The sequence below is a fragment of the Micropterus dolomieu genome, linkage group LG06, assembly GCF_021292245.1.
Source record: "Micropterus dolomieu isolate WLL.071019.BEF.003 ecotype Adirondacks linkage group LG06, ASM2129224v1, whole genome shotgun sequence".
NCBI lineage: Eukaryota > Metazoa > Chordata > Actinopteri > Centrarchiformes > Centrarchidae > Micropterus > Micropterus dolomieu.
This window is the reverse complement of record NC_060155.1, coordinates 15637313-15651632: the sequence shown is the minus strand read 5'-3', so window position 1 is coordinate 15651632 and position 14320 is coordinate 15637313. Positions and strand designations below refer to the sequence as shown.

The following is a 14320-nucleotide window of genomic DNA, read 5'->3' as shown; positions in this document are numbered from 1 at the left end:
ATTCTCTATAAAACACTGACTGGAAATCGCATATGTGACCCTCTTTTAACCCAGAGGCTGAAGTCCACTCAGCCGTGATGACAAACATCTACAGTTTCGGTAGTCTGTTACAGACTTTTCATGCCAAAGATACAATCGCTATAAAATGTATAAACTCGCACTAAAAAAACAGATGGAATATATATATTTAATCTCCATATGAAGCACTGTCTCTTGCCACTGTGTGAGAATCTTGGAAGAGAATTTGATGTGCTCAGTAGTCAGCAGAGGATTTTAGTTTTGTTCTTATTGATGTTTCTATAGTGTGAGGTGAAAATATTTAAACTAATATTCTTAGAGTACCTTTGAAAAAGCATGCTTATGAGGTGAGCAGTTTGTTTTGTTAATTCTGGGAGAGCTTGAGAATAAATGTATTTCTTAAAATGTTTAATATTCCTTTAATGATATACCATAGCATGCTGGCACTGCAGTGGGTATAATAAAAGTTACTACTTTTGGGTTTTTGTTTTCTATCCTGGAAAAATAACTTCTGTTCAAACCACAAACTACCCTTCTTTCGTTTTTACTGTTTCATGGAAACAGTACATGTATGCATGTATACATGGTTTTTAGTTACTACTAAAACTTACCTACTTTCTTTGAGTTATCACAGTTTTAAAAGGAGTTCTTTCCAGTCAGTGCTCTGAATGCTCACAAATTAAAAAAGATAATACAAAGAGGTTCCCTAAATGGTGTTTTTTTTAGACATATATCACACTATTTTTCTACACATAAACACAATCACAGGTTTCTGTTTAAGACTGTGGATCAGCTGGTAAACCCAACCCCTCTTTGTGCCTCAGCTGGAAGTAATGATGACTGCGAATTGTTTTTATCTTATTTTACCAATAAGGTGGTGTCAATCAGAGCCTCTATTAACCCCGCGGCCTCTTACTCAGAGTTTCCTCACCAGCAACAAGAGAGTTTTAACCAGTTTTATCCCATCGACTTGTCTGAGCTTTTAAAAACAGTATCACAAATAAGAGTGTCCTCCAGCCCACTTGATGTAATACTAAAAAGTTTTTACTGAAAGTAATAGATTCTGTTGGGCCCCATTTGATCTCTGTTTTCAACAGCTCCCTATCTACTGGTTGTGTCCCTGATTATTTTAAAACGGCTTGCGTGAAACTTGGTTTAGATCCCTCCCTCCCACATAATTTTAGACCAATTTCAAAACTGCCTTTTATTGCAAAGATTCTAGAAAGAATTGCGTCCAAACAGCTGCTCACTGTACTGGAAAATAACAAAATATTTGAAAAGTTTCAATCTGGTTTCAGGAAGTACCACAGCACTGAGACTGCCCTGCTTAAAGTCACCAATGACCTTTTAATGTCTGCTGATGAAGGCATGTGCTCAGTCCTGGTACTCCTGGACCTTGGATCACAACATCATGTTAGACAGACTGGGTGGGGATCTCTGGTACTGCCCTATGGTTTTCATCCTACCTGTCAAATAGGAAGTTTTGCGTGTCAGTAAACAACTATGTCTCCTAGTTCTGTCTAATTAAATATGGTGTGCCTCAGGGGTCGTTCTTAGGACCCATTTTGTTTTCCTTGTATCTGCTTCCCCTTGGACATATTATCCATAAACATGGCATTTCTTTTCATATTTATGCTGATGACACACAAATATACTTGCCCATCAGATCCACAGACCCTGGAATGCTCATATACACCAGCACGTACCTTGGGTATTGTTTTTGTATTATTGTCTTTTGGGTACTATTGTCTTTACACTTGTTAAAGCACTTTGTAACTTGTTTTTGCTCTACAAATAAAGATTATTATTAATATATTATTATATCATTTATTGCATTCTAGTTACCCTTTAAACTAGCCTTTAGCTTTCCAATAGCTACACAAATCATCTTAAAATCAACCGTCAACATTGTGTGTGTCCTGTGTGAACTTGATGTCGGTCTTGTTTCAGAAAAATAATTGTGTTAAGGTTCCGAAAAATTAACAATTATCTGCTCTTATCTTGTCCTCTAGCCATGACCACCAGACTCCTGTGGAGGGCCCTGTGCCTGCTTGCCCCACTCTGTACCATGTCACCCTTCAGCTCTGCCGACAACCCAGACCCCTCAGCCCCAGAGCAGGGAGTCACCTTCAGCCATGTCTATAAAATCGACATCCCAGGGAGCTCCAGTTGTAAACTTGAGCACCAGCCAACACAGGACGAAACAGGTCATTCTCAAAAAACTAGAGCAAGAGAGAACACAAGTGAGAATAATTACAGGCAAAAGAAGGGATATGAGCGGAGTTTGAGTATTTGTATGCCGAAAGATGGATGGAAATATGTAAATACCTCACATACTGGATGCTGGATTACTGTATGGCTGTACTGTATTTTTAAACTACAAATGTAGGTATAGTACATGTCGAAATGAAAAGGCTGAATTTTTGTCATATTGTGTAGGCCTGCAGAAGGAGACCACAACAAATGGAAAGAATGACATCATCTTCAGACACAACATCAGGCTGCAAACACCAAAGTGTGACTGTGAGGAGTCGGAAAGCTTCAAGTCACTCTTGTACAGAGTCAACGGGCTGGAGGAAGAAGTCAACTACCTAAAGACCCAGTGTACTCAGGGATGTTGTGGAAAAGATGGTGCTGCAGGTATGCTGTGCCGCTATAGTTGTGAGGCTGAGCTGGGAAGTGAACTCTTGACCCACAATTGATCGGGTAAACTAGTGGAAAGAGGTGGTTGGGGCGAAAGCAGCAAACAATCTTACCTTACCTCCTGAAAACTGTATGTTTTTATGAGTATTTTATTATGCTTTGCATGTGTAGAAGGAATATAATCAATTCAGAGTAAGTGAAGAGTACTACAGTTCTATCCTATACTTATGAATTTGAATAATTTACCTACCAACCACAATAACATATTTCCAACTTTTCTCAAGGAGTGGACACAAGCTGTAGTGGCCATGGTACCTACCAACATGACACTTGCAGCTGCCTCTGTAACCCGGGATGGGAAGGACCAGGTTGCTCAGTGTCCTCCTGCCCTGACGAGTGCAATGACAACGGCCGATGTGTGGATGGCAAGTGTGTGTGCCACCAGGGTTTCACAGGAGAAGACTGCAGCCAGCTGATGTGTCCAGACAACTGCAACGACAAGGGACACTGTGTTGATGGAAAATGCGTGTGTTTCCCACACTTCACCGGTGAGGACTGCAGCGTCCAGAAGTGTCCTGACGACTGCATCGGGAACGGCCAGTGTGTGGATGGCCAGTGCGTCTGTGAGGAAGGCTTTTATGGGGAAGACTGCTCATTAGGTAAGCTATTCAAATGCTTAACAACACCAACTCTTTGTTTTTTCTCTTTAATGTATGCATAATAATCAACTCGGTTAACTATGTTTACAGTACTAACTGACAAGCTAACGTTAATGGATAACTTACAGTTAATGTTAACACTTACGTTGTTGTTATCTTATATTTTGTCTGCACTGTGCCATTTACTCCCCCAGGCATTTGTTATCATGATTGTACATCATTTCAGTCAATTAAGAGTTCTTAAAGGGGGAAAGTAAGCATATAAAAAAAGAAAAAAAGGTGCACAAGGGTTAACGTTAGGTAACTGAGATTAGCAAGCTCATTAGCTCAGTCAAGTAACAGGACATTCAAGTTCACACCATTTATGGAAAACAGTTGTCAGCAAATCTTTTTAGTGGAAATGTTTGGACTCTGACAAAGAATAGTTAAATATAAGTGAATGGTGCAATAACGCTAATAAGCTAGCTTCTTCTATTTGGGGCTCTCCTTTGGTTCAAAGGGCAAATGATTGCTTGCTGTGCGTGCTATTGGCGCAAATTTACTGTCAAAGTTCACCAAAGTTTAACATGAAATATTCATGCAGATTCACTTTGCCCCTGCGTGTGAATCCACATATTGAAATAAATTAATTTCACCATGAAATTTTGCTGTTTTATATGTTGACATAATCAGGCTTTAAAGTAAACTAATGCTAAGTCTGCATTGTTGTTGGCGTCAGTGGTCAGACAGTCTGACAATTTAGGTTAGAAATTCATAAAGAACAATTTTCACCGGCATATTTTCAAGTCTTTTTGACCTCTGCAGACATAGATAATTCATACAGGTTTTCTTCCCATGGGCAGTTCATATCGTAGCTACCAGCAACATTTTCAATGTGTCCTCGTGTAGAGATGAATGGTGTCTGAGTGAGCATATTCCACCATGATCGTTTTATGGGTAAATTATGTATCTGAGGTGCAGCAAAACAACTTTTTATGACCTGGGCATGTATTTAACTTGATATGTGTTTCTCATGAGAATTTACTTTCACATTTCACCTTTTTACTTCATCACCTCTATGGCTCTGCTGACATTAAGTTGTGAATATTAACTGCGGTCTGTGGAAAACACAGATGCTACAACGAGCTCTGGAACCATTAAAATATAACACTTGCCCCTAAAGACCAGTTCACCTTCATATAAATTTCCTTCTCATATCATTTAGTAAAAACTTTTAGGATCTAGCTGAATGAATCCTTGGCTCATCAACTGATCGACTCTAGGCTTTTTTTAAAGCAGACCTTTCAGCAATTTATAGTAGGAAAAGCACAAGTGTTGCTAATAACATTAAAAATGACTCAATTCAAATGTCCCAGTACCAGGACCCTGAAACCATTTCATTTCATTATTTACACCTGTGCTTTTTCGATTGTGGCATGTCAAAATTTCATCAACTGGATAATAACACTCAGTATATTCATACAGGTGTACCGTGTTGGCTTTGTAACCTGACAGTTGTCCCTCTGACTTTGCTGCTACCCTCATGCCAACAAGTAAATTTGGATTCAACAGGATCAAATCCTGTATGAAATTTTAATCTTTTCAAATCCCTTATTAAATCCAATTAGGCTGTTCTTTTAACATTTGCAAGTAACTAAAGTTTTGAATAACTACAACTCAAACACTACAGTTTTGAGTATTAGTCCAATTAATCTCGGCAACCTGTACAAGCAACCCTTAAAGGAGATGAACAGCATAAGATATGAAATGTTGATTAAATATTTCTGACATATTGAAATTAAATACAGCTGTAGCCTATTTTTTATTGCTACTGAAAGTGCAGAATAATAAAAAAAAAATCAAGATGATAAGTTTAAAATGTTGATATGATACAGTCTGAGAGATAATTTCTCTAGTTAATAGTCGCCACTTATGTTGTGTTGATGGACTAAAAAAAACGTTACATTAATGTTACAGAATGGTGGGGGGGTTTTTTCGCTCATAAACAACCTTTAGTTGAGCGCAGACACTGGTTTGTAGGGCACTATCATCAACAGTGAAAAGCTAGCCATTAGGAATTAACAGATTAAAGTGTGAAAGTTACAGTAAGCGCTGGCAAAAATAAGGTCTGCTACACTATCTAGCCTAAATTACTCTTATGCAAACAAAAAAGAACAAGGAGAGACAAAAGGTCCAATAAAATGTTTGTTAGCATCGGCACTTTGCATGTATTTTGCTAAGTGGAAAGCGATTCCAGAATAAAACCGGAACCATACTGAACACTTGCTGCTGCTGCTATCTCAAACCACCTCAAAGTACTCTTTCTTACGTTTTGAGGCTTTTGATACTGTTGACTTTTCTAAGATATAATGATTAGGACAAGCAGACTCAGAGCTCCCTCTTTTTTTTTTTTTTTTACCAAACTCCTTGCTAACTGAGCCTAAAGTTATCAAGATGATCATAGTGACTTCTGTGGCATTCAAAGCATCTCTCCTACAGTTATTTCAGAAATAGCAGCTGACCCATGACCGCTGATGGCAATGGCCTCTGGATAACTTTTGACAGCAGGTCACATGCTGTAATACGACAGGAATATTAAGAACGCCCATCAGTCTTTTTGGGCTCCATCTAGCTTTGACCCCCTAGAAGAATCATCACCTTTCCTGCTAAATGCACTGCACACCAAACCAGTATTACTGTGCTGCCTCAGGAGCAGAGTACAAAATTGCATTTTATGGCAATTTAAGGCCAGGCAAGCAGAAGGGTGAGAAGCAGCAGCCAGGCATGGACAGTTTAATTCACTGAGTTCACACTGCAGACTGTGACAGTCATTTCTAAGGAGGTCTTGAAGAGTCGGCTGCAGATGAAAGGCACAAAATGTTGCTTTGTCAAATGGCTTGTCTCTTGGACTACAGTCAAGCTTTAAAATAATTATGTAAACAGTATCTGTCTGGTCTTTGTCTACAGCATATCTTCCCCGACATTTAACCCAAAGTACAGCCACTTGCTACGGGTGGATCCACAAAAAGCAGATCCACATTAAATTTCAAGTCATGAACTACAGTTTTAGAAACTAGAATAACAGTATAAATGGTTCAGCCTTCACAGTAGCAGGTCAGCTATGTCAAACCCCTTGATGGCGATTTAGTTTCTTCAAGCTGTGTTTTGCACTGCAGAGGCAGAGAATAGCTAGAGACAGCTCTGCAGCTTTGTGTGTAGGTACTGTTGAATGGAGTCCAACATCAACAGGGGCACTGTGTTAGAGGAAAAGTCAGGAAGGAATGGAAGGTGGGAGGTAAGGGAATAAAATACATTGTGTTGATTTTAGGTGTTAGTAATAATAGTGGTAATAAACACCTCGGAAAGAAGAGTACAAAAGCTAAACAGTCAAGACATGTTTTGTTTTATGTGGCTACTGGCCATTTCAGTACCTGGAAGAGGGATGTCAATCTGTTCCCTGAGTGATGACGGCAACATGACACTTTGGCTTTAGATATACTGTACAATGGTGCAGTTTCCTTGCCATTGATATAGGTTCAATGTTATTATTTTTTATCTCCACTATCAAGGGCAGATGCCTTGTGGTTTAGACAATCAGTGGTGCTTTAACAATGTAAATATTTCTGTTGCCTGAACTCTTGTCTATCCATCAGATTATAGTAGAAAAAAACCAGTAAAGTTTAGCTGTCGCATGTAAGAAGTTACTGCGGGTGAGATTATTAAAAGTGAACAAAGAAATTCTTTAGAGCCATATCAACACGATGCAGATGCTTTGGAATTATCGTTCTTATCTTACATTATATTTATTCATTTAGCTGATGTTTTTATCCAAAGCAACTTACAATTGCTATACTTGTCAGAGGTTGCACGCCTCTGGAGCAACTAGGGGTTAAGTGTGTTGCTCAGGGACACAATGGTGGATGGGTTACAGTGGGTTACAGTCTCTCACACGAAAGGCATGTGTCTTATCCATTGCACCATCACCACCCATCTTGGCTTCTGTGAATGTCTTACAAATGTTTTCCTTTTTGAGATTACGTTCAACATCATGTATCATTTGAATTCTTTTTATTCAACTCAAAACCATAATTGGCCTCTTTTTCAAGTTCTGTGTGTAAATGAATTGACCCAGAGACTTGATTCACGTGTCTAATTTTAAAATATTTATGATGGATGGGAAAGTTGTGAAACATAGGACACAGACAAACACTGATAAAGAAGTTGATTGAATTCCCATTTCATTTGTCCTGAACAAAATTAACACTGATGTTTCCTTAGCGCTTACTCGATGCAGATAGATCTTTTTTTAAGAAATTCTAACATGTAGTTTCAGTCATATTTTCCTTCTTCAATTTGTATTTCACTCATGTCTAATCAAAGAAGACACAAATCACTATTAGTCTGTTTCACTGTTTCCAATCTTAATATGTTAATTTATTCAGCCAAGCTGTTCTGAAATATTATTTGAGAGTAAAGATTGTTGATAGTCGTGCCTAGAGTATCAACAGGGGGATATTAACTGCTTTTGGATGGAAAAGGATTGCTACATTTAAGAAAAAAACATTAAGCTTCCTGACTTTGGCTTGTGGAACAGCATCTGAACCTGATGTGAATTCCTTCCCTGCCAAAGTAATGGCGGACTCTTTCAGCACCCGTTTCACTTTTTCCCCTTAAAATATGCTTACGTTTGTGTGTACTGTGCTGTACTTCTCTAAATGTACCACCATCTACCATTTATTTCCCTCTATCTACCCACAGACTGTTTGTGGAAAGCCTCACTCCCCAACCCTGCTGACTTGCTGTCTTCTGTCCTTTTGGCTACAGTTTTGTTATTGTACTCCCCCATAGTTATGTACCTTCTTATTTGCCCCCTGCCATATTTTTTCCACCACTTCCATTGAAGCCCTTTGGCCTTGTATTACCACTGAAAAGCAATATTTTTTCCATCTCATGCATGGGAAGAAACCTCAGTGTTAAAAATAATGCATTGCTTTTGCCTGTTTCACGATCCTCTCACGCTGTGAAAGAGGGACAGACAGGTAAGAGAGAAGAAAGGGCAATAAAAGTGAGAAAAAATTATTAAATGATAAAACTACAACACATCAGTGTTATATGTTTTTCTCACCTTCCAGGCAGCCATTGTTTTTTTTGTCATTGGTTAATTTGGTACACTATAAATGAGTTGTAGCAAAGAACAAAAAGGAGAAGAAGAAGTTTTTCAACCTGATTGTCACTTATGTGATTTCAATAGATTAGCACAACTTTTACTGCGTTAATTTAATTCTCATTTTGTGGTTATTTAGGTGTTAGCATAGATTGAGTGGCTTTGGAGGGAGGCCTAAATGGAGGGGGTTGGATTTTTTTGGTTGGGTTTAAAACACTTTAATTTAAGTCCACCTATACATCATGTGTGATTGGAGTATAAAGATGTAATAAATGGTTTATAAGAGACTTTAATGTCATTTCAAGATCTAATGTGTTTATTCATTTGTTAACAACTATACTGAATGACAAATAGTAAAACACAGTTTTATAATATAAAATGTCTTCATAGAAGAAATTGGAATTGTTGACAAATACTGCCCATAAATAAACACTTAAAATGTCCGGATATCTGCCTACAACTGAATTATTGTTTGCTATAAACTATTTAATTCATGTTTATATACTGATTATACATGATAAATAGGGGAACTTAATGTAGAGGGGTACTGAGAAAGTAGGTTTTCGGGGCCTTTACATAAATGTGAGGGTGAAAGACATAAAGACAGAAAATGACGGAGGGAAACGGTCAAGGAAGCAGTAAAAATAATAGTACATTGTATTAAAATGTGCTATAACCTCTATTAAACTTTGTCTTTGTCTGTCTCTCAGTCCTCGGCCCTCAGGATCTGCGGTTGGTCCGGATGACCGACGTCTCTCTCCAGGTTGAGTGGGAGTCAGTTCGTGGGGCAGAGTATTACATTTTGACATATCATCCCAAAGACGATGAGAGTGCCCTAGAGCAAGTAGGATTTTGTCATATCAGTAGGTGTGTCAAATAAAGGTTACATAAGGTGTTTTAAAAACACATTATTTTCAACCCACTGTATCCTAGGTTCAGGTTCCCAACACAGAGAACTCCTACCTCATCACAGGACTGTCTCCTGGGGTCACCTACATTGTCCAGGTGTATGCCGTCATCAAAGAAATCCAAAGTGAAGCAGACAAGATTGAAGCTACCACAGGTGAGCAGGGGCTGCTGTGATCAGCACTAAAAGTAACAGCCAGCTTCTTCTTTAAATGAGAGTAATGCAGAATTAGATCCATTACTGGTGGAATAGGGCTGGGTGCAGCATGTTGCCTTTAACAGTGTACGTGGTTTAGGGCGAAGGCAGATGTGACCTATTAAAGACTCATGTGGCAGGGAGGTATGGCCTGCAGGTCTGAATGATTTAGGTTGATTTTCTGTGGATTAAATGGTCAAATTTGAGGTCACAAGAAAGTACATGTGTGAGGAGGCATGAAAACACTAATATGTCAAGCTCTTAAATGTTTAGAAGACAGAGGTGTCGCAGATTAAGAATCTAGATTTCAGGCAAGAGACAAGGAAATGGCAAGAAACTGACTTTGCACATTTGAACAATAAAACCTTTTGATGTTCCTTCTTGATATGGGCGGTCACCTGTTTATTCATGAATGAACAGTCTGTTCCACTCGTGTTGAATAATGAGAGTTTTTCTCCTGTATTTAAATCGACCGTGTATGTCTTTTACGCAGATGCTACGCTAAAAAGCAGTGAACACGCTGAAGTCTGTCATTACTTAGCGTTTCATTAAGCGCTGGTTTGTTAACCATTTAATTTAAAGGAAATAGCTCCACGGATGTGTTTAGTGGAAATCGGACTTGCTCATAGATGTGGTAGAGACAGATGTAAAGAGAAAGAGATTACTAGACAGGATTGGTGGGTGTGAGTGAGACAGACAGACAGACAGAGGGACAGACTGAGTTTGATTGTAACGCGTGGTTAGCCTGGTTAGCCATGGAAAACCTCACATAGCACGGCATTCCCATATGGCCATGAGAAAACACTCCATCATCTGGCTTATGGTTGTCTGAGGAGTATACAGCATGAGGCAGACATTCACTGGTTACATAGTTCTCAACTTCAAACGATGATCTACTTCAAAGGAGGGTTTAAGTGAATGTTTTTCTTTTCCCCTTAGAACAACACAAGGGCTTGCATAAAAAATGCTAACCCTTTCCATTTGGTACCATTTGTTTTGTTTTGATAGTTATGTCTTTTTTTCACCATATGCTGCAAATCCTGACATTCCTCCCTCCCGCTATGCTAATATTCAAAATGGTACCTCTCTGTACATATTGTTTCACATATTTATGAAATGACATATGTGTTGAAAAGTGCTTTAGTGCTTCTAATCTATACCACTGTCTGGCTGTATAGTGTATCACAGTATCATAGCATAGGTTAAGCCAGTGATTATTGTTAACATACTGATATTTTTTACTTCTTTGACTTTAGTGCCATGGGCCAAAACTTGACAGAAGCACAATAATATAAATGCATTGTTTACACTGTTGTGTAAGACTGTGCAGGTAGGTATGGTTTTCACAGCATATTGTAGGACAGGGAATAGCTTGTTATTTATAGGCCAAAATACAAATGTTCTAATATCATGTTTGGTTATGATATTTTCTTGATGCCCAAAAGTGAAATTCCTGCTTGGGCCTCTCCCCAGGAAGGTAACATGCCATGGTGCAATTGATTCATCTTCTGGCTCAAGGACATGGGAGCAGAGAAGTGCAGATGCTTGTATTTACAGGGGCTTTAATGCAGGGTTTCCGGTTTAAGGGTCATGTCTGTACTCCCAGTTCCACCTTGTTGTGCAACACTTGTATCCTTCCCAGATGTCTCAGCTATTGATGACATCCGAGTTCTTGGCCAGACAGAAGTCTCTATCCAGGTGGATTGGAAGAACCCACCAGCTAAGGTGGACCACTTCAGGCTCACACACACTGACCCGGCAGGACAGGAGGAGGAGCTGAACGTACAGATGAGCCAAGAGGCGCGCACCAAACACACTATTGTGGGTAAGTAACAGACAGAACGCAAGTTTTGTTATGCTCTTGTCTTAAAGTCTCTCCGGTTGGCTAACCAGGGTCCAGTAATGGATGTAACTTGAGCTCGGCTTAAAATGAAGAGCATCTGCTGTCTTTGCCCCTAAATTCTGTAATAATTTACCTCTCTGTCTAGATCATCAGATTCAATTGACATTTCTCATATGAGACAAGTCTCACATATACTTTTCTTTACTGATGTTTTGTTCTTTTGTTGATGTTATTTCTGTTTTGTTTTTTTGTTGCTTTCATGCCTCTTTGATGCTTTACATACATACAGTGAATATCCACACTCATGCACACATACAGTGTATATTTGTAAATACATTTCTGAATTGTATCAAATGATCAATATATTATATAATGCAGAATTGTATGAAATGTAACTCATAATAAAAAATGTGAAAATCTTGTATAGTTATGTCACATATGTTATTATCAGTTACATACATTAAAATATTAAGTAGATTAAGATTACATTCATGTAATAGTATAGAGCAGAGGTTCCTCACCCACCCATAGAGCCCTTAAAATGAAGCAATGTCTACTTGAGAAACTTCATCATAGGTTTTGGTTATGATCAGAGTAACCAAAATGTCTGACAAGAGGAAAGTATCAAGTATCTCGCAAGAAAAAAAAGTCAGATAAAGTAAACATGTGGCATAATGGTGTAATAGAAATATTTCCACTATAGACCTCTCAGCGGCTCCCGACCCCCAAGTAGGGAACTACTGGTATTGAATATTATATTGACCACAGTTCATTGCATCTTCGAGTTTTTAAAATGAAAAAAATGTGTCATTCTGCAGGCCTTTTTCCAGGAACAGAGTACCAGATCTCAGTGCAGGCCATCAAAGGAACTACTGAGGGAAAATCTTCCTCGGTTACTGGTGCCACAGGTTAGTGTCAATACATCAGCGATCCATTTAACCTAATGTGTTACTCAATGACCAGCGCCTGAGCAAATTCTGTATATTATCAGTTAGCACAAAATGGGCTTAATTTTTCCCAGATGGACTACCGCTGGACGGAAATTGCAGAGACTTGCGCTTGTCCTACCACTGACTGTGTCTGAATGGGATGACACTTACTTAATGATAGATCAGCGACATGTGGAAGGAAACACAGTGAAAGAAACAGTGAGGATTTCCATATTCCATTTAGTTTTGAATTGGGTGAAGCATCAAAGACAGCTCTTAGCTCTTGTCAATCCACCTATAATTCACCCGTGGTCAGAACTTAATAGGGAAAACACATAATCTGTCACACACAATACTGACTGTATGATACAACCTGGTATTACCTTCCACACAAAGCCAATTATAATACCGTAATGCATACAACCAGCAAGGAGCACGATTTGGGTCAATGATGGAGGGCTGGAATTTACAGCCTAATAATCTGGATAGGTCCAAATGACTATGGTGAACATGGTCACCAAGGGTAACATGATGCGAACGGTGTAACAACTATAAGATGCTCCCTGATGGTTGAGGTGAGAAGGTCCATGATTTACAGAGTCCATCTGGTAATGTTGGATTTTAGCAGTGTGGCATTGAGCTGGACGCATTTGGTCTAACCACGTTTTGGACTAGTTTTAGGACGTGAGGAGGAATTCATTTTATAGTTTCACTTTAACAGCTGGTCACTACATGCGGTTGCTTTAAAGTTGTTATTTAAGTGACTGACAAATGATCCATGATGCGTGCCATGGTCTCCAGTTACTCTCATTACTCTGCTCATTTGTGCTTTGTTATTTTCTACTTTTCTGTCTCTCATTTCCCTTCCTTTCTTTCCTCCTTTACCTTCACTTTCATCCACCCTAAGAGCTCAGTTCAAAAGCAGTCTCCAGGTTGATGGCTCTTCGTTTTTTAGACCCCGAGGCAGCCAATTTAATAGTTTTTAGTCATCAGTTAGCTAGGTACTTTCAAGACCTCAACTCTCTTCTGTTGCAGCCAGTCAGGTACTCAAGGGCCCCTGTCAGTGCTAATCTTTTTTTCTGTGTGTGTGTGTGCCACCTACTCGTGTAGTAATTATGTGTGTGTGTGTGTGTGTGTGTTGGTGTTGGTGTGAATGTGCTAATCTACACCAGACAGACAGTGGCTTGTCTCTACTCCAGTAGCTACAATCCTTCATTTCAGGTGTTTCACGAAAAAGGCTTAGGGGTGATTGAGGGGGATAGTCTTCAGCTCTATTTGCCAGCAGGGATGTGCTGGTTTCATGAAGACTGGCATGGCAAAACAGAGAGCATACTCACCTATTATCTCACAGAACATGCTGTTTGCATTGGTGCATGGTTATGTACAGTGAGAGATAAAAGGAACATAAGGAGGAAACACGCAAAAAACAGAGCAACAGCAATAACGAAAAGTAAGTGCTATGATTACAGCTGGAAATAACAGCATAGGGACAATAAGGAAGAATTAGAAATAAAAATATTTATAGGAAAATCTTGATAAAGAATAATGCAGGATATTAAAGAAATGAGTCACAAAGAGGCAATTTCGATGACATGTTATGAAACTTCATAGAGGATATCGCTGACTCCTTCCATTATAGAAGATCCACTGTAAAAAGACATTTCTGTATTTTCAAATCGTTTTTACCATCTGTCTTCCACTTGTTCTCATGTTTCTCTTTCTCAAATTCTTTCAAAGTTCACCGTTCGTATGTTTTGTATCATATTTATTTTTCCTGACTTTCCTGACCACCAATAAAATAAAATAAATTAAATAGACACATAAATAAATGAACCATTGAAACCATGAACCATTGTGGGTATTTATTTATGTTGTTTCTTCAAGATGAATTTGATTTTGATTTGTTTTTATTGATAGCAACACTTTGAATGGTGGTGGAACATGGTGTTAGTATTCATTATGGCCTTGTAACTTGTTAAATGT

At 38.8% G+C, this 14320-nt stretch overlaps 1 protein-coding gene across 4 annotated transcripts in view; it reads left to right on the top strand.

The window, feature by feature from the left end:
• tnn (tenascin N) overlaps positions 1 to 14320 on the top strand; it is a 56397-nt gene that overhangs the window by 23040 nt on the left and 19037 nt on the right. For 3 of the 4 annotated variants that reach the window (XM_046052115.1, XM_046052112.1, XM_046052113.1), the window contains 7 exons: positions 2031 to 2225; positions 2458 to 2658; positions 2946 to 3320; positions 9174 to 9307; positions 9397 to 9526; positions 11208 to 11390; positions 12227 to 12316. In XM_046052115.1, the coding sequence (XP_045908071.1) occupies positions 2033 to 2225; positions 2458 to 2658; positions 2946 to 3320; positions 9174 to 9307; positions 9397 to 9526; positions 11208 to 11390; positions 12227 to 12316 (1306 nt within the window). In that variant the 5' untranslated portion in view covers positions 2031 to 2032. The remainder of the gene's footprint in view (positions 1 to 2030; positions 2226 to 2457; positions 2659 to 2945; positions 3321 to 9173; positions 9308 to 9396; positions 9527 to 11207; positions 11391 to 12226; positions 12317 to 14320) is intronic. The other variant, XM_046052114.1, reaches the window with a different exon arrangement.